The sequence below is a fragment of the Pelodiscus sinensis genome, chromosome Z, assembly GCF_052426305.1.
Source record: "Pelodiscus sinensis isolate ZL-2025 chromosome Z, ASM5242630v1, whole genome shotgun sequence".
In the NCBI taxonomy this organism is placed as follows: domain Eukaryota; kingdom Metazoa; phylum Chordata; order Testudines; family Trionychidae; genus Pelodiscus; species Pelodiscus sinensis.
The window spans coordinates 4,556,650-4,580,742 of NC_143085.1; the positions used below are offsets into that span (position 1 = coordinate 4,556,650).

A 24,093-nucleotide genomic window follows, 5' to 3' on the forward strand; every position below is an offset into this window, starting at 1 on the left:
TGTCATCTTGGGTCATGCTAATTCTTTCAGGCAAGGTATAATAGATAATAGGAGTGCTGACCAGCACCCTTAGTAAGGGATTAAACTCAGCTAGCAAGGGGGTTGGCAGGAGGGGCCAGGAGAACCAATTGAGATAAGGTGCTGGAATTTGAATTGGATATAGACACTTTGCCTGCTTTTTCTTTGTGAGGGAGAGTTAAACCAGGAGTTGAGACACAGAGAATAATTTAAACCCGTGCAGGACTACCATGCCTACAAGGAATTTTAGGCATGGAAGTGGACTGAACCAAGAGAAGACCAGGAATAGGTAAAGGAAAATAAAGGAAAATAGGGGAAATTAATCTAGTCAGGATCAAGGTATTTTTATTTTGTGGTTTGGTTTGAACTGCTCTGTGTGAATCTATGCCTTCCCTCCCCACTTTACCATTTAAGAATTGTTCCCAGGGATTTAATTTGTTTTCTTTAATTGCTCTGTAACATCTAGCAGACAAGTATGCTCTCTCAAGAATATCTTTTATTTTGTAATAAAAATCACGTTTTAAGGTGTTGATTTGATTCTTGTGTCCTGGAGAGTAACAGAGGTCTGTCTGTGTGCATCTGTTTGCCTCAGACTCGGAGGTCAGTTACCAGAGACTGCAGTTTGTTTTTCTCTTTTCTTTTTTCAAGTTATTTTGGGGCAAAAGAGCTTGGGGATATACCTGGGGGAGAATTCAAGTGTTTGGCCCCAGTTTTAGGGATAAATATCATTTGATGTTAGCAGCCACCCCCCCAAGTCAGTGAATCTGTGATTCTGGGGGAGTTTTTGTAACCAGAGCCTGTAGTGGCAAGGTATATTTCATGTCTTTGCAGGCCCCCACCTTCTGCACCTGAAGTGCCAGAGTAGGAAACAGCCCTGACACAAGGTCTAACAGAAGGAGCCAAAATGTGAAGAGGGTAAACAAACCCAGTGAACAGCCCAGCTTCTGCAGCCCCAGAATACAAAAGCACTCACACTCCTTTAGAAATATATTTTATTATTTTAATGCTCATTTAAAAAAACATAACCAAGACATTACACTCAGCAGCACCACCAGCAGTGGACCCCTTAGTGCCCAGCTGTCTGATGACTTATCACATTCTAAACCATTGGTCAATGCACTTAAAATATAATTGCATGCACAGAATCCACCCCCTCTTCTGCCACACCACTCCAACACCTAAGTGACAGATGATGACAGAGGGAAAGGTGAAGCAGCCAATGTATCATTTATAAAACATTTAAATTAAAAAGGTAAGAAATACCATGTAGGCAGGAGGGTATTTGGGTCCTTTTTCCCCACGGGACATCTTGTAATACAAGATGGGGATGATGGCTTTGAAGAACAGAGGAAAGGGAGGAAAATCTGAGAGTGGAAAGGAGGTTAATTATGGGTTGAACTAATCTACCTTCCAAAATAAGGCTGAGAGGTCCAAGGAACAGACTCTCACCTGATTCCCACATTCTAGATATTTGGGTCCAGATTGTCTTCTCACACTGATTTCCCACTGATGAAATTTCATTTGTTACTCCTGATTCATGCTGGCGTAAGGAAGATAAAAAAATCAGGCTTTTGACCTCTTCCGCTCAGCATTGGTGTGAGGTGTCAGGGCAGATTCCCGTGCCTATGGTAACTATGGAGAGGATTGATCTTTAGGCAGCATCCCTATCAATGAATACTGTAGTATTTTACAGCTCTGGCATGACACCCTGCTTAGAAGCATGGCTGCTGGGTGACTAGCCATCCTTGTAGATGGAGGACCCCCTCCAAAATCCATTTTTCCTCAGCCACATAACCACCAAATGGGAACCATCAGCTTGGGAAAAGTCAGCATAAATATGGGAAGCATGGGTTATTCGGAATAGCCGTGCCACTTGTGTGCCTTCCTAAAGCCCCAAGTGCTCCCTTCCCAAATTTTCCAGCATATTTCTGCCCCTTGAATATCCCACAGTCCTCTTTCACACTTCTCCCCCCAACCCCAAAGCTATCCAAAATCCTCCCTATTTTTTCCAAACTCCCCAGCACAAGTGTTCTCTTACTGACCAGCACAAATTACATTCATTTGTAAAAACCTCATTGTCTGAAATAGCCTTTCCTATTTCTTTCCACCAATTTTCAAATGTCATCTACCATTCAGCCATCTTAGTCTTGTTGATACATAGCTTTCTGCTATTTAACTCTGAACCTGCACAGGATTTCGGAACCAGTCCTTCTGAACCATGCCATACAGAATAAAGTTGTGATGTGTTGCACAGACATAGTCAGGTAGCATGCCATCAAACAAAGGGTCCTAAGAATGGCTCTTAATAAAGTGAATCCTGGCAACCAGCCAAAACCTCTTCTAAAACAGTGCAAGGCAAATAAACCCCGGAATTTACTAGTCTGCTGGGAATGCTGAAATTCATGGAATTTCCTCACACAGAGTCAGACAGTAGATAGCTTTCTCTGAAGGGATAGGGCCATTTTTAAAAGAATAGTTTCACTGAACTGGAACAGACTCCCTCTAACTACTACCTCCTGCCCATTGGACCAGTTCCCCGCAACTTGGCTTCCATAAGAGTTATTCTCCTCCTGCTCCTTCCCTAATATCCACCGCCCTGCCAGCCCCCTTATGCAGGCTCCTTCTCTTCTTCAGAACAGCTGTATTTCATCAGCTAGCCATTCTCCACTGCAAAGGAAGGGAGGAGGACATGAGGCAGTAAGGGGGAAAACTACATCGCCTTTCACCTTTACACGGACCACTGATCCTTGTAGTTGAGAGGAGAGTATAACAGTAGATAGCTGAAAAAGTCAGAGAGGATAGGCAGTAGGAAAACAAGTGCTTTGCACAGAGCTCCCTGTTTCTCTTCAGACCCTCTGCCAATCACAATCAGACAATGAGTCTCACACCATGCGACAAGGTTTGCTACAGCCCCAGCTCTGGGAGCCATGTTCTCACATTCAAATCCATACTCCTGGTTCACAAAGATGGAGTCAAACCTGAAAGCGGGAATCCTAAAAAAAGCTCAAAAAGAGGAAGGCGAATAAACAGAACCTGAATGCTCTGCTATTTAAAATCTCGTGGTGTTTGGGAGGTGGACTGATGGTTTTTCAATGCTGGGGGTTGGTAGTACCTTGACAGGGAGTTCAATACTGCATCTGTGTCATCTGCTGTCAGTGTCACTATGCAATAACAATGCTAGCTGCTAACGCTATAGATTCTTTGTAGACCATCTCTGTGCTGGTAGTAAGCAAGCTACATATCGGCTGTGAGGAAGCTTGGGGAGTAGTGGAAGGCAGACAATCTAAGTTGGCTCTTGTAAAGTTTGATGTAATATAGCATCAGACGGATCCCATGTGTGACAGCCACCAGAACATGTCAGCACATACTTGCTGCACTTCTGTGTGTTCCAGCACATGAGCAATGCTGGTATTTTCCCATACTTCTTTCCCCACTCAGGTTCTGTGTGGACCTAATTGTTAAGACATGAAGGCAGGATGTCATCTTATGTTATTCTTAGCACTATTTCAATACCTAACCAAGTTCTGGAAAGATCAGAACCTCTTTTCCCTTTATGTATGTCTCTGCTTCTGGAAGGTTACAGAAGGCTGGAGATGCATAATCCCCCACGTTTCACCAGGAAAGATCAAGAGTAATAAAATACCCAAAGCAAACGACAGCAGGACTAACAATGATGTAAGGGAACAGGGAAATGACCTAATGCGTGTTGCTAGTGCCTGCCTGATAGTCTAATCTCAGAGGAATGAGCTATTTGGAAGACTCATGCCAAAAAGGAACTGATTCAACTGGACTGTGATGTGTCTATTGTTATAATATTTGCCTTGTCATTTCACTGAGATCTTTGCTGGCAAAAGAAACTTTCTGCTTGTCTGACAGATATACTTGCTAAAAGCCATGTAGTGGCCTGGGAGCGCCACTGCTAACCTCTCTCCTGAAGTTGAAGACCAGCCTCTGCACCCCTTTTCACTCAGAGAACACAACAGAAAGGAAATTCCCTTTATATAGCTTGTCAATAAGCCATGAATAAGAATAAGCACTGTGTTTCCTTTTCTAGATCACGAATTTCAGACTCCCTCCCCTCAAAAAAGAATCACTTGATCTGATGTCTATCCCTGTAGTTTCAATGAGGTTTGAAGTGGTCCTAGTATGCAACATATTCAGAACTGTGATTCTGTAGGTAGCCATGGCTTTACTACAGTATTATTAATCCCATTGTGACTGAATTGAGAGGCAGTATCTAAATGCTTCAGGGTCAAAGAATGAATCACTGGAAAAGGAAGATTCCTAGTTTTCCTATGGGACAGAGGCACCTGCCTCTAGTCCCAGAAGACTCTGTGATATCAGATTTATTTCCAGATCAGTGTTATAGAAATAGCCAGTCCTTCCTTTGTATTAAAAAAAAATGCTGGTACTAGGGTTGCCAGATGGTTTCAAAACAAAACAAAACCTGGAGATCTGGGAGGTCGGGGCCGAAATGTGGTCACAGTGGCCCCTTTAATTGCCACATGTCCCAGCAGCAGGTTTCCATCATACTAGTGCATATCATCACAAAGAAAGCACTGGAAATAGCTATTTTGGAGTAGTTTGGAATAGGTGTGGGGGGAGGGGGGTTGGTAACATGCATGTTTCATGCAGAGTATAAGCTAGTGGGGCTGGGATAAAGATTTTATTGACCCACATGTAGGATGATTAGCTTCACCAGCCACAAGTAATGAGGCCCTCTCACCAAATGTAAAAACCCTTCATAATACACCACATTTCTATGCACCCTGTGACTGATGAGATCATGGTCTATCAGACAAGCAGGCCAAGCTAATGCACTGTCTGCACAACTCAGGGAGGCTGCACTGGTGGTGGTTTTCTAGTTTTCTGAAACACAAATGTTCTTCTCAAACCACACTCCCATGCCCCACTTCTACTGGTGTACACATACACACAGTCACGCGTTCACAGTACATACCCACACACTACAGAAAAGCAAGGCTTCACAATTAACCTGATTCTAGAAGTGGTTTGAAACAAGACAGGAAAAAAATGAACTTGGGTTCATTTGAATTCCAGACCTTAAAACAAACTTCAGTGTTAAAAGTTAACAGATGAGAAATGAAAGTTCACCAAAATGAGAAAATGTAGATAAAACACAATTAAGGCTATGAAGTGAATGGGCATTCTTTGTACACAGGCAGAGAGATATGAAGACAGAGGAAAGAACCAGCTACAAAGACATTGCAAACATGGACCTAGAACCAGCCTAGGTTCTATCATTCCTCCCATCACACCAGCTAGCTGTTCACAAAACCTGCCATCACCACCCGATCAGCCCTCCCTACAGTAGACCTGCCGCTACCCTGTTTTTGCCCACTCATGCAGACACCTACTGGTATTCCTTTGGCTAATAAAACTATCAAATCATCATATATAGTCTTTGTTCTTTCAGTGAAGTGGAAGGGTCAGAAATTTGGTTTATTTCATTTATTTCAGCATGCCAGGACATAGCTGGGATGCCATAGGCTCAGGGGTTGGGTAGAGCCACCTTCTCTTGTACACATTCATAAATGACAATGAAATAGCGACTTATGTATAAGTAGCTTCTCAGCACACCCTCTCTATGGAACACAGGGGAGGTAAGACCTTCTGTGGATAGTCCAGCTCATTATAATGTAGTGTACTGTAGTGATCTAACAGTGAGTGGGAAAATCATGAAATTGGTGGCTCTGCTAAGCTTTGAAAACTGATTTTAAAACAGAATCTCACAGTCGAAGGCACGGAAAGTTCCCACCAGGTGAATCCCTTCACTCTCTAGGTAGTATAAGCATCATTCCTAGCCAGTAGGCATTGCTATACCTTCTACTTTTGTTAGAAGCCAGTGTTAAAAGCCCCATCCCCTCTTCCTCATGAAGAAGTAAATATTTTAGCCACATCTTTATTAATGTTGGTGGTAACACTATACTGATGAACAACCACGGACACAGGACAGCATAATGTCACAACACATCCTGCTTGACCCAGAGAATCTCCCACTGCTAAAATTGTCAGATTTAGCCTTTGCTCGGTTTCTCTGAGTTGGACCTTTGACACCTCTAGTGACCCTCCGCTTCCTTTGTCCAAAATAGTGCCTCTCAGACTTTCTCCAGTCTAACTCTTAAGATCTTCCCACAAATCCAGAGCAGGACCTCCCTGCCCAGTAGTTACCCGGAGTCACTCCTCTCTTCCACTCACCCTCCCTTTCTGTTATAGCAGAAACAGCCAATAGAAAAAAGAAAAAACAAAGGAACAGATTTCATCCAGTGGGAAGACACTGCAAGAATTATCAGGAAATGTCAGCTGCTTCCAAGGTTGAATTCTCCAGTTCAGAGTAAGAGACATGCATGCCAATTAGCTCTTCACTAAGAAGCTCCATGTTCCTGCATCCACCTGACAGGTCCCCATTTTTGCAGGAGTGTGGGAGATGCCCATTTATCTCCATATCTAGTGAATTCCCATTGGGGTGCCATTCCAAACCTGCCTTGCATTTACTCAAGTCCTGCTTGTCAGTATCTTTGTGGATAGCACCCAACTCCCCATTGTTGTATATGTTCAGAGCATACTCACTGATCCTAATGCTGGTATTCTCTCCATCCCCACCATAAGTGGAAGTCCTAGTACTGGCAGTACCAGTCTTGAACTGCTTCCTGCCTATAATATGTTGCCTGAGAATTTTACGAAAGGTGAACCGGAATTCCCTGATCCGGTAGGCATAGATCAATGGGTTCACCACGGAGTTGGCATGAGACAGAATAATGGCCAGGTACATCAGCCAGAGAGGAGGACGCACACAACTTGGGCAAAAGAGGGTGAAACAATTTATAATGTGGAGTGGAAGCCAACAGACGGCAAACAACCCAACAATGATGGCCAAGGACTTGGCCGCATGGACTTCCTTCTGCAAAGTAGAGCGTGAGCGTTCCCCATGTACCATCTTGTTCTCCATTTGCTTGAGCTGCCGTCTGGCTGCCAGGAAGATTTTTAAGTAGATGCCAAACATAAGGAGGAGGGGCACCAGCACACAGGCAAAGAAATTGTAGTAGACCATATACTCCATGGTGACCACAGTTTCAAAGAGACAAGCAATCATGTTTTCACTGCAGTTGTTGGACAAGGAGTTATTGGTATACTGAGCTTCCCTTTGGGAACATTTGTTCCAGCCCAGCATGGGCGTCAGGCCGATTATGAAGGATAAGACCCAACAGATGGCAATTATACCTTTGGCTCGCGAGCTGGTCACCAAACCATTGTACCTGGAAGACAGAGGAGAGGAGAATTACAACAGTGTAACTGGTACAAGCACCTGATGCTAAGAGGCTTCCCAAGGGCTCATCTCCTTGGAACGACCGGGGGATGTAAAGCCTTTCGTGAAATACGCCAGCTCGCTGCAATGTGCTGATCAGAAGCATCACTGATGTTGAAACTGAACAAGGGGCTCTTCTAGCCTATTCCATCCATTTTTGGGTATTCAGCAGCCCAGGTCGGTTCTAAACAAATAAAGCCAATTGGCATTTACCTTCTCTGCCCTACAAACACTCACTAGTGGTTATGAGCCTGCTTATCAAAGGATAGAGGAAACGGTAGTCCTGCTCTGCCTCTCAGGAACTGAAACACCCGAAGCTGCAGCTCTAATTTTATCTGTGCACACTACCAAACACAGAAATAGCTACTCGCTGGCCGTGCAGCACAGTGTTGCTTGCTCCCTATCTGAGTGCAGGTAGGGTCCCAGGAGGACAGTCCAAATATCACAAAGCTAGTAGCCCACTTTTGTAGAGCTGAGCTGAGAGTCTCGGAGAAAGGGTGCCATTAGTTCAGTATCCAGGCCCAAGGTAGTAGAACTCTGATGGCAGTCACAGGGAATTCAGTATTGCCAACCCAACGCTGATCCACAGAATCCATAACCAACCTCTACCCGCTGACAGCTGCATCTTTCACAAAATAACCAAATCAGCATGCTGGCTGCCTTAGCTGAAGAAAGATTAAGGATTCTGATGAACAGGACATACTATGGTCTGCCAGAGTTCTATGGTCCATGTACCCCTCTGGCCAGTGCTTCCATCAATAAATCCACCCCACTGTCTTGGGAGAGAAAACAGAAGCATGGTATGAACCTGGCCCACCACCAAAAGACAGTTGTTTGTTTCAAGTATTAGCTGATCTGTGGGGCTGCAGTCAGTCCTCAGCTGAATGTGCTAGCGTTGTGCTTTGAAAACATAAGTCATAGTAATGCGTCACATCTGAGTACAATTTCTTTTCCCCTCGTAGCACTTCACATACAAGGGGAATGGCAGAGTTCCCACATTGTCCAGTGCTGGGTCCCACACTATTTGACCCTGTGCGTGCATGATCTGACTATGGGCTGCTCCCATTTCCTCCAGTAGCTGCACTCCTCTTTTCCCCATGTCGGATTCTTTTAACAAACAAAGTTAAAAAAAATCTAAGAACAATCACTCTCTCTCACTGAATCTGTTCTTCCCACACATGCTCTGCTCCTAAAGCGAACTAAAGCCCCACAGGGAAGGGGCCCAAGATGCTGCCTGTGTCTCTCAGCTAGAACACAGAACTGGGAACTGGGTTCTTGGTGCTTGGAAAATACAGTCAGGCATGAGCCAGGAGTGCACACTGATCATTCATTCATTCCTTAATTGCATTGCAAAAGCATAAAAGGTGGGGGACTGAGCAAAAAACAGAAGCATGACACAACTCTCCTCTCGACAAGCTGGCGAGAGGACTCAGTCCAGATCTAGAAGACAGAGGTGAGGTACTGTATTATTTGGAACCAACTTCTGTAGGTGAAAGAGACAAGCTCTTGAGCTTACACTGAGCTCTCATCACTTTCACCAACAGAAGTTGGTCCAAGAAAAGATTTCATCTCCAGGGTGGCTACAACAACTCCACAAACAACAAGGGAAGAAATCCTTTTATTCATCATGCTCCATCGTCAACTATAATAACACGCCAACCATCAAATCTCGCTTCCCACGCTGATTTGCTCCCAGACAACTTAGATGTGCAAGTTTCTTAGGACTGCGGAGGCTCACTTGGAAGTTCTCTCAGGTGTCCCTTCTAGTTAAGGCTGAATTTGAAGCAATGAGCTCATATTGGAATGAAGCTCATTTTCCAACAGCACAGATTGAAATTAATTGGATTCAGAGAGCCTGCTTGAAACCTGAGATGCTGAAAAGTTTTCTTAAATGCCCGCTTTAGTTGCCCTATTGCTAATCTTGGAGCTCAGATGTGGAACAGTAGCTTACACTTGATAATGTAACCCTCTCCAAATAAAGCAGCTGCAGAAATGGCTGGTTTTTCTGCTTTAAATCCCATGTTTTGCACATGGGCAGTCAGATGTGCTCTTAGACACCCCTCAGTTTATGGCCTTTTTTCTGTCCGTTTTTTGTAAAGCCTTCCCTTCCAAGGTAACCTATTTTGAGGCAGATTTGTTTTCTACACCCTTGCTTCTGCTGGTGTAGAATTAAACATGGCCCTACCAGGAAGGAGCATGGTTTATTTCCTCATGTGCACGCTAACATGTTAGTTACCTGCTGCTTGAGAAGCACCAGAAGAGCTCCCTGTCACAAGACTTTGGGCAGTCTGGAAGTGTCACTTCCTACCAGACTCGCTACTTATTACCCACGAATCGTCCCCCTGAAATCAATGGGGTGACTCCTCGCCGTGACTGTTGCTAGGATCAGTCTCTTCTGATAACTTCTTAAGGCTAGAATCTGACTTTTTACACGCTCAGACCCTATGCCATCTTGGCTGCTATTTTCAGGCCTGCCAAGCGAGATGAACAAAGGAGGCAACTGCCTGAGGGCCCAGGGGTTTAAAGGGGCCCAGGTCTCCCAGCTACTGTAGCAAAGGCAGCAGCTGGGACCAGGCCCTTTACATTGCTGTTCGGAGTCCTGAGTGGCATGCTCCAGGATGTGCTAAGTGATGTCTGGGGGGTGGGGCACAGCGTGGTTTGGGCATCCCTGCCCCTTCCTGGGGCACAGAGTGCCCCCCCCCACCTTACACTGTCGCCCCAGCTACATTAATGGCTTTACTTCTGTTTCTTTAAAAATTCGTGTTTGGTTCCCATCTCTAAGGCCCCTGACTGGGCTACAGCAGTAAATCCACACTGTGTAACCCTTCAAACACTACAGAGCCACGGTCACCTTCTTAGGTTACAGGTGTGGTGAGGTTTGTCACCATGGTCTGACCCTTCCAGAGCTGGGCTGAGCTTGTTTGTAGATAAAGCAGACTTGTCAAGGGGGGGGGGGGGGGGCAATAACATTACTTCTCGTGGCATGGTGAGGCTCACCTCACGCCTCCTGGAGATCCCTGAATTAGTTCTATGCTGATTAATTCTACTGCCAGATCAGTACTGCAGGGAAGTACAGCTAGGAGACTGCTTGGGTTAAAAGCTATTTCATAAGCCTGTTGCATGGAAATCCCCAGAGGGTAAGAGCGCAGGGAGGCAGGAGGTCGCTGGAGCTGCAATAAATGTATTTTTAGTGTCAGGGAAGGGACCTCTCCAGCCGTGGGATAACAGCTGTACAATTTCAAAATTCTTCCTGAGAAAGATGCAGCCAATTCGTGGGTGGAGGATGGGAACTTTGGGTACCATCTGCCAATTTCTTGCTCCCCCTTTGTGATTTTAAGTATGCATTTTGTGGCACAGATATAACTCCTCTCGTGGCAGTTAAATCTGAAGTTAAGATTAACTCCTCTTCTTTCTTCCTGAGATTTTCTGAGGATTCACACAATTGTCACCAGTTTCTAGAGAAAATGACAAGAGGGACAACGTGCTGGAAAAATGGAAATTTGACACACAGATAGCAAGTTCGATGGGCCCATGGTGCCCAAGCACAAGCAATATTCCCAGCCTAGGGCTTGACGCTACCATTGTCCAGGACCAGATGCACCCACCACACCACTCCCTGCAGCCCCAAAGGAATGTGATTCTCCATTGTGGCCAATGGGAGCTGCAGGGGGGAGGGTTGTGCCTGTGGGCAGCAGTGCGTGGGGAGACACCCCTCACCTTGGCACCAGAAAGGGGTGCTCCAGGTAAGCACCCTCCTACACCCTCCAGAGCCTGCAGCCCCCAATCCCTGCCCCAGCCAGAGCCTGCACCCCAAATTCTCTCCCACACCCACATTCCCTTCCGGAACCTGACCCCTGCACCCTTTCCTGCACCCAAACGTCTTTCCAGGGCCTGCACCTCCTCTTGCACCCAGCATCCAAACTCCCTCCCAGAGCCTTAGGCAGGGGGAAAGGAGGGAGTTTGGGTGGCGGAGGAGTGAGGGTTCTATGCATTTAGAGTGCTATCAAAATTACTAGAAGTCTTGTGGCACCTTATGGACTAACAGATTTATCGGAACATGAGGGCAAAGACCCACTTCGTCAGATGCACGTCAGATTAGGTGGGTCTTTGCCCACGAAAGCTCATGCTCCAATACATCGGTTAGTCTATAAGGTGCCACAGTCTATAAAGTGCCACAGGACTCCTTGTTGTTTATGCAGATTCAGAGTCCCACAGCGACCCCTCTGAGACTTGTCAAAATTACTGCAAATGGCATTAGTCTGCCTGGCCCAGGAACACGGGCAACCCAGCCACAGCCAGAGATAGCTGCAGAGCCCCAGGCTGAGGCCAGAAGCAGAGCTCCCACTGGTGGCAGGACCCCAAGCAGCAGTGGCCTGGATGTAGGGGAGAGTGGGACTATCGGAGCATGTGGGCTCCTGGGGATGGCGAGGCCAGTGGGATACCAGAGGGGTCACCCAGTGGCCGAGACCAAGGGCTGGCAGGGCAGGTGGTGGTTCTGCAGTGGGGCTGGCTTCTGGAGACAGAAAAGCCGGGTGCAAAATATTGGGGTGCTGCAGCACCCCCAGCACCACTGCTTCCCACACATAGGCTCTGAGCCACACATGCTCTTGGCCAAAAACTTTACCCTGGAATTTAGAAGAACACCACTTTTGTTGGACCGAGGGCCTCGTCTGAACAGTACATCTGGCATATTAGGGACATGAACTACTACTTATCCCAAACCATTCAACAGCTAGTGCTTCTCCCTACCTCAGCCGTGTCCTAATGTCACTTCCGGGCTGCGGAACTCATATTCATGCATGACAAACTTTGTAGCATAGTCCGAAATCCCTTGAAGAATTAGCTAATCATTTTGACAATTTTTTCTAACATTTTTGCCTTTTTGCACCATTTTCTATCCACTTTTTTTTAATAAAGTTTAGAAATTGTGGGATATTTTTAAGTATAACTGGCTTTCCTCCAACTATTTGTCAAGTATTTGAGTTACTTAGGTGCTAAAAAATGACATTTTGAGCAGACTGAATATCACTGCCTCTTTCCATAACCAGGTTTCACTTTATCATGTCTGAGATCAGAAATCTATTAAGGTAACTATTCATTGATAGATTGTTCCAGGGGAAATAGAGTTGACAAAATCTACCACTACTACTATAAAAGACAAACAGAAAGGGGCTCACATAGGCCCTTTTGCATACCACGCTACAGGTTTTTGTAATGATTCAGTGATGTTGCTTTGGGGTATGATTTATTATCAAAATGGTTAAACTAGAGTAGCCTCCTTGTGTAGGTCCAGTTATACTGGTATAAAGATGCCGATACTAATGTATCTTATTTCAATAAATGTAATAGGGTACAGCTTACACACTCTAACTGCGCACAAACTATGCCTGCTGTAACATAATTTCCTCAATTTTCAAAGCTATTTTCTAAAAGATATACAGTAGACTTCCAATAATCTGGAACCTATGGGACCTAGGTGGTGCCGGATTATCAAATATGCCGGACTATAAGGAGGTACTATAAGATGGTTTTATATATATACTGTATACATTAGATACTGTATATAAAGTGTTCCCTGCCCTTTTTATTGTACATACTGTATACAGTATACTGTAATGTTTTTGTTTTTTTAAGCCTTTTTTACCCTTTTTGCTCAGTTCAGCTGCTGCCGCTGTTACCTTGTGACTCATTTTTTGCCGAAGCCCACTCACTAGGTTCTTGCCATTTTGATGCCAGACTATCAGGAGTGCCCGACTATTGGAGTTTTACTGTAGTGATATAAAAGGCTGGATAGACCAGCCTTCAAGTGAAGAGCGCTGCATTAGTTCCCATTACAGAGAATGCCTTCAGAATGATAATGGACAGAAGACTATTTTTTTAAGGGTGATTTTATTAATCCATAGGAGTTCTGGATGACCAGGGTGCTCATAAGTGTCAAAGCTGCAGCTAAGCCATACAAATCACCTCAAATGATCCACACTCAGAGGTGACATGCAGCTGACGAAGTGGGTCTTTGCCCACGAAAGCTTATGCTCCAATAAATCTGTTCGGCTATAAGGTGCCACAGGATTTCTCGTTGTTTATGCAGATTCAGACGAACACGGCGACCCCTCTGATACTCAGAAGTGGTGGTTTTAAAAGCCTCTAAGTGACTCTGGTGCACAAAACCCTTCAAAAGCCAAATTTATCGTATCACCATGGAATTGTTACATACCACACTAACAAGGGGGGTGCGGATACATTTGAGAGATGGTAAGCCTTATGGCTGCAGTCCTACAAACGTTTACATACATGATACATTTTAAGCATGTGGATAGTCCTAAGGGACTACTCACATACTTAACTTTAAGCCTGATATTATTTTAGTATCCTTCCTGTAACAGGCCAGGTTCCCTTAGCACCATGAGTCCCACTGTGAAGACCTCAAAGGAAAAGAAAAACAGCTTTCCCAGACATAAAAATTAGGCTTAGCGGGATTTGATTTTCATTGATAAATGTTGGTAAATGTTTATTTCACACACCTCCCCAATGAAAACATATTTCCATTTATAATCACTGGCCTTAACCAACAGGCAAAATTAGAAATATCATGCTTGAGAATTCAGAGTTTGATTTACGTATAATTATTTTGTGTGGCTTGACAATTTGTGTTTTAACAATGATAAAGCTTTAACAATTTGAATCTCAGTATTTGCCCTTAATTATTTACTCCCTGAATTTCCTGCAATAATAAAAATTTAAATCAATCAAAAAAATTTAAAATGCTTAAAAATTAGACAAACACAAAAATATAATTCTTGCAACCTATTAATAACGATGTGATTGTTAAGGCCTAACTTTTAGGAGCTTTTACGAGTGTCAGAAGCAAGAGTTGAGCATCCTTTTTAAACCTTAGGAATCTCTTTTTTGAGTGATAAAACGTCCCTTCCATTTCTAGCCCTTATAGATCACAAGGTGATAAACCTTAAATCAGTCATTTATACAAGGTTGAATATTTACCACTTCTGTGTCTTGTGCAAACATGATTTGGGCAATGAGATACCAATAAATACCGTGTGGCTTGGCCTGGCCTGCTGTTGTCTGTCATCCCTACTTATACATTGTCCTACGTATTTTGCATTCTCGTGATTTTCATAAAGCATCCAGGAGTCTCAGACTTTCCACTAATTTTACGTTTGGCTATAAGGATAATTAGCTACTTCCACCAGCTACATGAAACTATACATTTTTTTAATTAAAAATAGGGGTAGCAGAATTATATTTTGATGGAAAATATCAATATTTATTTGTAAGCATTTTAAAATTCTTATTGGTTTAAAGTTTCACAGTTGTGGAAAATGATGAGCATGTATCTCAGGTAAAAATTATTAGATAACAGCGGACTTTGAGATTTTAAAATGTAAAGCTTTGTAACCTATTAACACAAATTGTCAACATTCCACGTTAATATATACCAAGTAAATATCCTTAAATCAAACTCAGTAAGTTCTCATGCAACATTTTTCTGATTATTATACACAGAAATATTTGATCAATAGTTTGTGTGGACAGTGAAATCAACATTTCCTGATAAATATTTAATCCTTCTAAGCCTTCTGCTCCTCAGCAAATATGCTCAAATCATCTGATATACTAATAATAGATATGAGAATAATTTAGGCTTGTTTCTCTCTGTGACATTTCCCCGGAATACAACACTTGAAAGAGTGCAGTTCAAATGAAATTAGTCATTCTGCAGCCTACTTGGCTGATTGTTCTAAGAAATCAGAACCCTGATGCTAAGTTGTGCAGCCAGAATAGACAGCAGGCTTATCCGTCCCCACCTTTGGACTGGGTTTACACTATGAAGTTAGATCGACTCAGCTATGTAGCTCCTGTAGTGTCAAAAATCCACACCCCCGAGAGACAGAGTTAAGCCAATCCAACTTGGAGTGGAGACTGTGCTAGGTGGATGGAAAAATTCTTCTGTCGACCTGGGTACCACCTCTCAGGGAGAGGTGATTACCAACACCAATGGAAGAACACCATTGCCGTAGCGATCATCTCCCAGAAGTGCTACAGAGCCTTAGAGAGTACAGCTTCCTGTGTGTTTAGCTAGGTCTGCTGGCTGGTGCTGTAGCAGAGGCTGGGGAAACTGTCTCCTCCACGCTCCCTTTGGTCTCGCAAACACTCGCAGGGACACTGGGCGAGAACAATCAAAGTGATATCAACTATCAGTTGCTCCTGCTGTAGGCCCTCCACTGTGCACCTCGTCAGGAAGCAGCCAGCAACTGGCCCTTGAGGGTTTCCTTATTGCTAGAAAGGCATAATACCTGGAAATGGCTTTATCTTGTTATTTGCTTTGGGGTATAAGTCGAAGAATTACCAAGCGGGCAGCAAATTGCTTCAATTCATCAAATAGTCAATTAGCTGCAATACTGAACGTGGTTCCCCCCAGGGTTCTCACCATCTCTCCCCACTGCCAAGCTGGTTCCTTCGTCATTCCACCAGGATGCTTTCATGCCAGGGGAGGGGGAGAGAGGGCAAGAGTGCAGTCCTGATGCACTGAGCTGGACGAGGCTACTGTCACTGCCACAGGAGTGTCCAGGTGGCAATTGAAAAGCCTTTACAATTTTCCTCTGCAGACGCGGCAGTCTCTCAAAATGAGGGCATCAGAATGAGCTGGTGGCGGGTGCAGGGGTCAGAGGAACAACAGAAGGGGGAAAGAGAGAATACTACATAGGAATGAAGAGGAAAATCAGAGGTATCAGCGTCACAGCCAGGTCTGTGCCGGTCCAGGTTGCCCTTGCTGGAGAATGGAGGGTGTTGTTCATTTACAAGCTTCCTCTGTGTCTTAAATGACTGAGAAATAACTCAGAGGCATAGTCAGTTAACTGCTGCACATAGCTCCCCACTTTTTAATAGACCCTGATGACCACACAATGTTTGAGCTGCACCAGGTGACAGTCAAGCCCTAGCCTGGCAGCATGCCTCTGTTGGGCTGCGATGATCAGAGAGCGGCAGTTCCCACACACAAGGTAAAATATTTCCCTAGGCCACAAGAATCCAGTCGCTTGTCCACAGAGCAGCAGCCGTTCTGTTTCAGTTTGCAAATGCTATTTCTGAAGGTCCTTTTCTTTCCCCAAAGGCTCAGTGTGCAGCTTTGCCCACTTGTGCAATCGACTTGGGACGGGACCCGGCCAAATAGCTTTGCCAAATAGCTTTCTCTGTTGGCGATGCTGCATCTGATTTATTCTGGAGCCTCTGGCTCACGGTGAACAAAAAGCATGCTCAGGGTGAAAGCACCTCCTCCCCCAGAGAATGCCTCCCACTCCCGTCCACAAGTTCTCCTTCGAAAATCCCATTGTAATAGCGGATCTCCACCTCCCAGACAGAGCCCCTGCTGTCCACAACGGGGCGATACAAAGGACCTCCCTTTTGTGCCCTGCTTTCCTATAGTGATCTTTCTGCTTCAACGCAGAATGCAAAGCCTTACAGTGAACTCCGTGCCAGAGGATGTGGTGAAGGACAGGACCTTAGCAGGGTTCAAAAAAGAGCTAGATAGATTCCTGGAGGTTAGGTCCATCAATGTCTATTAGCCAGGATGGGTAAGAATGGTGTCCCCAGCCTCTGTTTGTCTGGAAATGGGGAGGAATCTCGTGAGGATTCCCTGTTGTGTTCCCTCCCTCTGGGGCATCTGTATTGGCCACTGTCGGAGACAGGACACTGGGCCGGATGGACCGTTGGTCTGATCCAGTACGGCCGTGCTTATGAAGCTATGAATCTCAGTGCAGAACATTAGCCCCCTAGGCAGGGTGCAGGTAATCCCATGGGCATATACTTATGAGAGATGAGGAGGAGCTAGCGATAGATGTGCAAACATCCAAGAAATCCAGCAGGCAGGGACAAGTTTGGAGGCCTAAGAAGTATTTTCAGATTGCAGTGAGAGTGGAGTTGTTCCCTTCAGCTCTCTCTCTTCCTCCTGGATTACAGCACCTAGGGCACCCTGGCAATGCCCACTGCACCTGTGCTCCCGCCCGCTCTGGGCTTACCTGAGAGGTATCCTGATAGCAATGATTCTGTCAATGGCAATAGCCAGGAGACTGAAGATGGAACTCTGGGTCAGAACCAGGACGAAGCAGGCGATGAAGAGGCAGCCATAGAAGAAGGCACAGAAGCCAGTGCTGATGGTGATGGCAAAGGGGATTGCCAGCACGCCCACCGCAATGTCGGCCGCAGCCAGCGACACCACAAAGAAGTTGGTGACATTTTGCAGGTTGCTGTTGAGATAGACTGCCCAGCAGACCAGGGTGTTCCCCAGAATGGCCAGTACTGCAATGACCAGTTCCAGGATGATGTAAACTACATTCAAAAGGAAGTCTTCGTTCCCACTCACTAGCATGGTGAGGTCGACCAGGCCAACGCAAGAAGGTGCCACAGAAGCTCAGTGTCCATATCTGCAGTGCCCCAGATCTGCCTGGGGTCTGGAGAGCACTTGGCTGCCAGCTGTTGGCCGGAGCCGTACCTTGTCCCCTTCTCCTTTCGGCCGAGTTAGTCTACTACAGTGGGCACAGAAGGATAGAGTATAGAGAGGGGCCAGCAGGCAGGATAACCTTGCCGATTCCCAGCGTGTCCAGAATAAAGCAGAAACACGGCAGTGGTCCACCACGCTCTGACAGATACGGCCCCAGGAAAAGCCTTGTGTGAACAAACCCTTTCCACTCCGACTCAGAAAGCCCTGCAGATGTTGCGTGTGCTTGAAGTGTGCTGCCCAGGATAGTCATGTGTAGTGAGGCTCTTGGATTTCCTGTTGACAATCACAATTCCCAGGAACATCCTCTCATGCTCCCTTTTTTCCCCTTTTGCTGAATGCTCTAGGACTCAGGGAATCTTTCTGACAGCTGCTGCAAACGTTCAACTTCTTCACTTGCTTCCTTAAAAAAAAAAATACAGAAATAACCATACTAAGTAATCAGCTCCAGTGATGAGATGGGACAAGCCAACTCTCAGGTAAGCGGCATATCAACATGAGAGAAATAAGTCAGGCCTATGTGGACATCACAGGCAAAAAGCTTATATTTCCTTCCCTTCCCCCCCAAAAAAGCTGCATGGTTATGATGCGAAACACAAAGGTTGTTTTTGTCTCTGAGGCTACCAACTGAGCTAGCAATTCAGCAGCTGCTTAATAGTCTGCCATGAAACATGACACCCCAGCTAATTATGCCTTAGACAGCTTTGTGCCTGGACTGGAGAAAGGTGGGAACTTACACACATACACCTGTCTCCATGCTATCACAAAACCAGGACTTGTTACCTGCGCTAACACACAAGTGTATTTCAGCACCGCAAAAATGCTGCATGCATTTGCACAGGAATGCCACCATGTGATCACATAGCAAACCACATGGTCCAACATAAGGATGTTTGCATATGTGATTGTTCTGACATTTCCTTCCTCCGTTTGTAGCTCTGGGTGTAGGGAAATGCCAAGCACCATTGACAACCCCAAAGGCTGTAACACCTTTCAATACTTTCCTACCCAGAAGAAATAGACACATACACTGCTCCAAGGTCCCACATGCAGCGCAGACTCCCATGCTCTCGCACGGAGGAACACAATCCCTCACACTATAAGCAAACCTATAATACCTAGTGCTGATACACTGCTCTTCATTCATAGATCTCCAAGCACTTTACAAAGCAAGTCAGTATCATAATGTATCATTACAACCAGTGATACACACATATTTACACAGTTGTGGGTTTACACACACTCCCCCTGCAGAAAGGTATATATACATGCACACATACAAACTCACACTGACACGGACACAATATCATACCCACCCACCTTGGCAAACAGCAGCAAGCTTGGCCCCAAAGATCCATATTTCCATGCACGGAGAAGCTCTTAATGCCATACATACAAACATATCAAGGTGTATTCCTGGACACACGTACTTACCCTTCCTCCAATCAGATCCTTCATGGTGCAGAGACACATGCACGTCAGCAGCCAGCCAGACACTCTGACCAAATTGTCAGGATCAAGAATGAGTCTTGCTGAGCTTAATTTAAGTCTCCTGTCCTTTGCAGTCCATCACTGACTGGGTAAGTGACTACAGGACACTATGCTTTGGCTCCTCTGTGCTGAGTTTTAAATCTCATTTGCTATGAAAGATTGCTGGCATTTGGTTTAAGAGAAGAGTATAGAGATGTCAGACAAATACAAGTAGGAATGGGAAAGAGAGGGGCTTTGGTGTCAGTAGCTGTATCACAGTAGAGTTCCCTTTCAAAAATGTAGGTAAGATTCCCCACTTGAATGTTTCAGTGCTGTAACCACAGATGACCCCAACCACCAGCCGATTTTCACAGCTCCACAAAAGGCAAGCTGATCTGAAGTCCAACACAGAATTTCTCAAAACAAAATACAGGAGTCAAGATAGTGATAATGCAATTAACTTGTGGTTCGCATTTGATCTCAACTAGGGGATAATCTAATCTTGTGCCTTACATTGTCTTAAATCTTTACTCTAGTACTGTGTTTGAAAGGGGAGTGAATGGCACTTTTTGGTTTGGAAATGCTAAAAATGTACATTTCCATCAACTCCTGAAATCCCTTTTGGTTTATATGTATATTTTGGGTTTGTGCAGGGGAAGTCAGTAGGGGAAATGATCCTGCAATGCAGCCAGTAAGAGGCAGATAAAGATCTTCCATTTTACCAGTCATCTGAGAGGCAGTTTCTATTTTTCTCTATTCAGTCCCTCTAAAAGCTCTTCTATCAACTGTATATCAATACAGTTAAAAGTACAGCCCCATTTTACCTTTCTAAATGTCATTATCCATTTCAAATCGTGCCTCAAACACACTGGAGGACCAACCCCTGCCAAAATGCATTCCAGCCTAAAATCCAGCCCCAACTCATATTTACAGTAAGACAGAAAGGCAGGAAAGAGAGCAGAAAAGTGAGATGACAGAAAGAGGCAAAGGAAAAGCAGCAGAGATGGCAGAGTGAAAAAGAAAAGAAGAAAAACAGGGGAAACAAATGACAGCTTTTATGGACAGAGAAAAAAAGGCTCAAGGAGCTATGACATGTATTGGAGTTCTGTGAAAAGATTAGCCATTTGAATTAAATGTCCCCAGTTAGAACCCACAAACGAGGCTCCTGAAGTGAGGAAGAGGAGAGGAAAACAATTCCTAACTCACATTGGTATCTGCACAACACATGCATTTGATGAAACTCAAGCTTAAGTACCAGCTCCCTGTCAAATAAAGATTTTTGTGAAATCTAACAGCTGGATCTGGAGAAGCTCAGACAAAATCTCTGACCCATAAAAAAGCCAACTTTAAAAAGAACAGATCTTCGGCATGAAGCTATCACAGCTATAAAAACAGGCAACCTCAAAAAGCACTAGCCATTGAAGTAATCAAGTTAAACAGGATGAGGATAACAATAAAAGTGCCAGCTACCACTTAAAGCACTTCTCAAAGGATGTCAGTCATTAGTCCCATTTTACAGAAGGGGAAACAGGAATAATAGGATATCTTTTCCCAAATCAGCACTTCCTTGTGTTGGACGACGAACCCATCTGAATACTAACTGTGTCTTATTTAATTTGACTCCTTCAGCAGCTCATCTGTGTCCAACATGGCTATTTTTAACCAGATGAGGAACGAGTTACAAAGGTTTTATTGGATTTCATCATTCCAATTAAGGCCCACCTAGTTCAAATGAATGCCGTGGAGATGGACTTTTCTGCAGTTGAGCACATCCTCCTAGGAAAAGATGCTGTAATTTAAAATTTAATGACTGTCTTTAATTGTCTTATGTTAGGAGAGCTCTTGTACATTCTACTTCACCCAGTTGCATCACTGACTGATTTCCTTCTTATAATTTAGTCTCTGGAGGCACTGAATTTGGCTCATGCTTCGTTCTCTGGTTCCATTTGCACATTGTGGTCTTATTTTTCCATCACACGCTTTGCTGTTCACTTCAGTGTTGTGTCCAGAAAGAGAACAACCGGTTCTTATGCTCTGCTACACTCTGCTTTTTCCTGGGACAGAAAATGTAAGAACTGGGCACAGCTGACAATCTCAGAAGACAAATAACGAGAGTTGAGCAAACTGTCCGGCCACTACATGCCAGCACTGCCTCCTCTTCACAGCACCAGTATTTCCATAGTAGAACTGGCATTCATACAGTGTTTGAATTTACAACATACAACTTCCGCACACTGGTTGCAATGGTCTCTAAGGTGTTATGTGCCATACACACATTCATTCTCCTGTCTCCTTCATTTCATCATGCTGGGGATGAGGGTTAGGTTGTGGGGAAGGATTTACCTTCATCCCACTTGCAGTCTGACCCTTTCACTGCAGGGGAATTTGAAGCTTGATTTCATTCCAAAATTATCTGGCAAACCAGGCCCCAGTTTGTTTAGTTCATACTGCTAGAACTTACTGAGCCAGAATGAAAACCATATAAAGAGGACGTAAAGGGGAAGATGTGTGTTTTGTGGGTCCACTGATTTCTCTAAGCAGTCCCTATTTCCCTGTATGACAACAGTCCAGCAGCCTACACTGTTGAGTTTAATCTAATCACAAACCTGCTTTACTTACAAAGGTATTGGGTGCGGTATATTTAACGTTTCATTTACATCCTCAAGGGATCAATATTGTGAACTTCTTGTGAATTGGGAAAAAAATAACCTGTTCCATGCAGCCTGCTGGAGAGCTACAATTAATATTGTTTCTCCAACTCATGTCTTGTTCTTTTAATTGGATCAATCCCTTCTTGTTACCCTAGGCGGTGTTCCTGCCATTCTCCCATTATTAAATAAACCTTCTTTGCCACTCACAAGCCCCCTAAGCTGTTCCCCTGTTCATTTCTCATGACTTGGAACACTCTGTTCTAGCTCAGATTTTCAGCCCCAGTGAAAAGTTGTCTCCTGAAAATTGAATAAAGTCCCTGAACAGCATGTTCCAATGAAGCCCTTCACATCTGGAGGCAGAACAAGCTTTTGTTTTGAGCTCTCCCAATTGACTGTGGACTGAGGTGCTGCCATGGCAGTCTCCTGAGCAGTTTGGGGTTTTTTATCTTATCTGAATCCTCAGAGAGTGTTGATTCAAGCATTCCTCAAAGAAATTCCTTTCCAGCCACTGTCCCCTTGAGGCTTCATTTAGACCTCTTGATGTTGGACACACATGCCTACAGAATGCATCATCATGCTGGCGATGAATGGACATGTTCTTCTCACGGCTCAGCCCTCCTCATTCATGAAGATTTTATTTCCAGCTGTGGAGGGACCAGTCTGACAATACCCACAACTCTTCAATTTGAGAACCAATCTTAGGGGCATTGGCCATGCCCCACAACAAGGGCCAGGGTTTATCAGTTTCTGATCCTCCAGCTATCAGAACACAACACGCTGCCACCCCCCCCCCCACACACACACACACACTCTTTCCGGGGGCCCAAAATCTCTCAATCCATTGCCTTTGTAGCCAGAGTGCAGGACCAAGCAACCAGAGGCAGCGTATGAAATGGCCAGGCCAAGGTACATGCTGCAATGAATCTCAGCACAAGGGAACCTTCTTAGCAGTGCGACACAGCAGGAAAACACGTGAATTTCTAAGACACTGGAGCGACTGTGACCAAGCACTGTGTAGACTGAGGTGGAATTAAAACCAAAGCCACAAACCTTTCACCACCATATTGTTCCGTTAAACCCCCAGCATGCTCTTATAGGCTGAGTGCATCACTACCGATCCTACCTCCTCGCCTGGAGCCTCTCTGGACTCTGAGGGTATGTCTACACTACCCTCCTAATTTGAACTAGGAGGGTAATGTAGGCATACCGCACTTGCAAATGAAGCCCGGGATTTGAATTTCCCGGGCTTCATTTGCATGAAGCCGGCCGGCGCCATTTTTAAATGCCGGCAGTTTGAACCCCGTGCCACGCGGCTACACGCAGCACATAGTAGCTAGTTCGGATTAGGCTTCCTAATCCGAACTAGCTGTACTCCTCATTCCACAAGGAGTACAGCTAGTTCGGATTAGGAAGCCTAATCCAAACTAGCTACTATGTGCCGCGTGTAGCCGCGCAGCACGGGGTTCGAACTGCCGGCATTTAAAAATGGCGCCGGCCGGCTTCATGCAAATGAAGCCAGGGAAATTCAAATCCCGGGCTTCATTTGCAAGTGCGGTATGCCTACATTACCCTCCTAGTTCGAATTAGGAGGGTAGTGTAGACATACCCTGACTGGTCTTCCCCACTCCATCCTGCTCTCTGGACTGCACTGGGTTCTCCCTGCTAGTTCCAGACCAGGGAAAACCAGCCCTAGGGAGAGGGGAGCAGATAACACAGGGAAGGAAGAAGGTGTGTCCCTGCCAAGAGACACCACCATCACTGGGACTCACTCCCCAGACAAGTCTGGAGCTGGCCCCAAAGTCCCTCCTTACCAGCACAATGCCTCCTAGTGCATCCTTTGAAAATGACAGTCCCTGGGGCTACCCACCTACGGATTATCTAGTTTCCTAAGGGCAAAACCCTTATTTCCACCCTACTTCTGAAATTTAGCCAACGGGTTGGTGCTGTGAGCAAGCCCCTATGTTTCCTGCTTTCAGAACTCCGAAAGGAAACTGTCGGCCACTTGGCAACATTCGCCCCCCTTTGAAGATATTTTAATGTCGGGGAAGATTCCATATCCTTTAAACTGACTGAAACGTCACAGGCTCTATTGCCTTACGCTGTCTATTTAGAGCAGC

General features: G+C 45.0%; 1 protein-coding gene and 1 long non-coding RNA gene across 2 annotated transcripts in view; one reads left to right on the forward strand and one right to left on the reverse strand.

Moving 5' to 3' along the window:
- LOC142818458 (uncharacterized) overlaps window positions 1-24,093 on the forward strand; it is a 55,181-nt gene that overhangs the window by 26,946 nt on the left and 4,142 nt on the right. The gene's annotated exons all lie outside the window — the stretch shown is intronic.
- The window catches only part of ADORA2A (adenosine A2a receptor), a 39,498-nt gene continuing 16,397 nt past the window's right edge, over window positions 993-24,093 (reverse strand). The window contains exons 3-4 of the mRNA XM_075897991.2: window positions 17,377-18,258; window positions 993-7,295 (exon numbers count right to left, since the gene is read on the reverse strand). Coding sequence (XP_075754106.1) covers window positions 6,329-7,295; window positions 17,377-17,726 — 1,317 coding nt within the window. The 5' untranslated portion in view covers window positions 17,727-18,258 and the 3' untranslated portion in view covers window positions 993-6,328. The remainder of the gene's footprint in view (window positions 7,296-17,376; window positions 18,259-24,093) is intronic.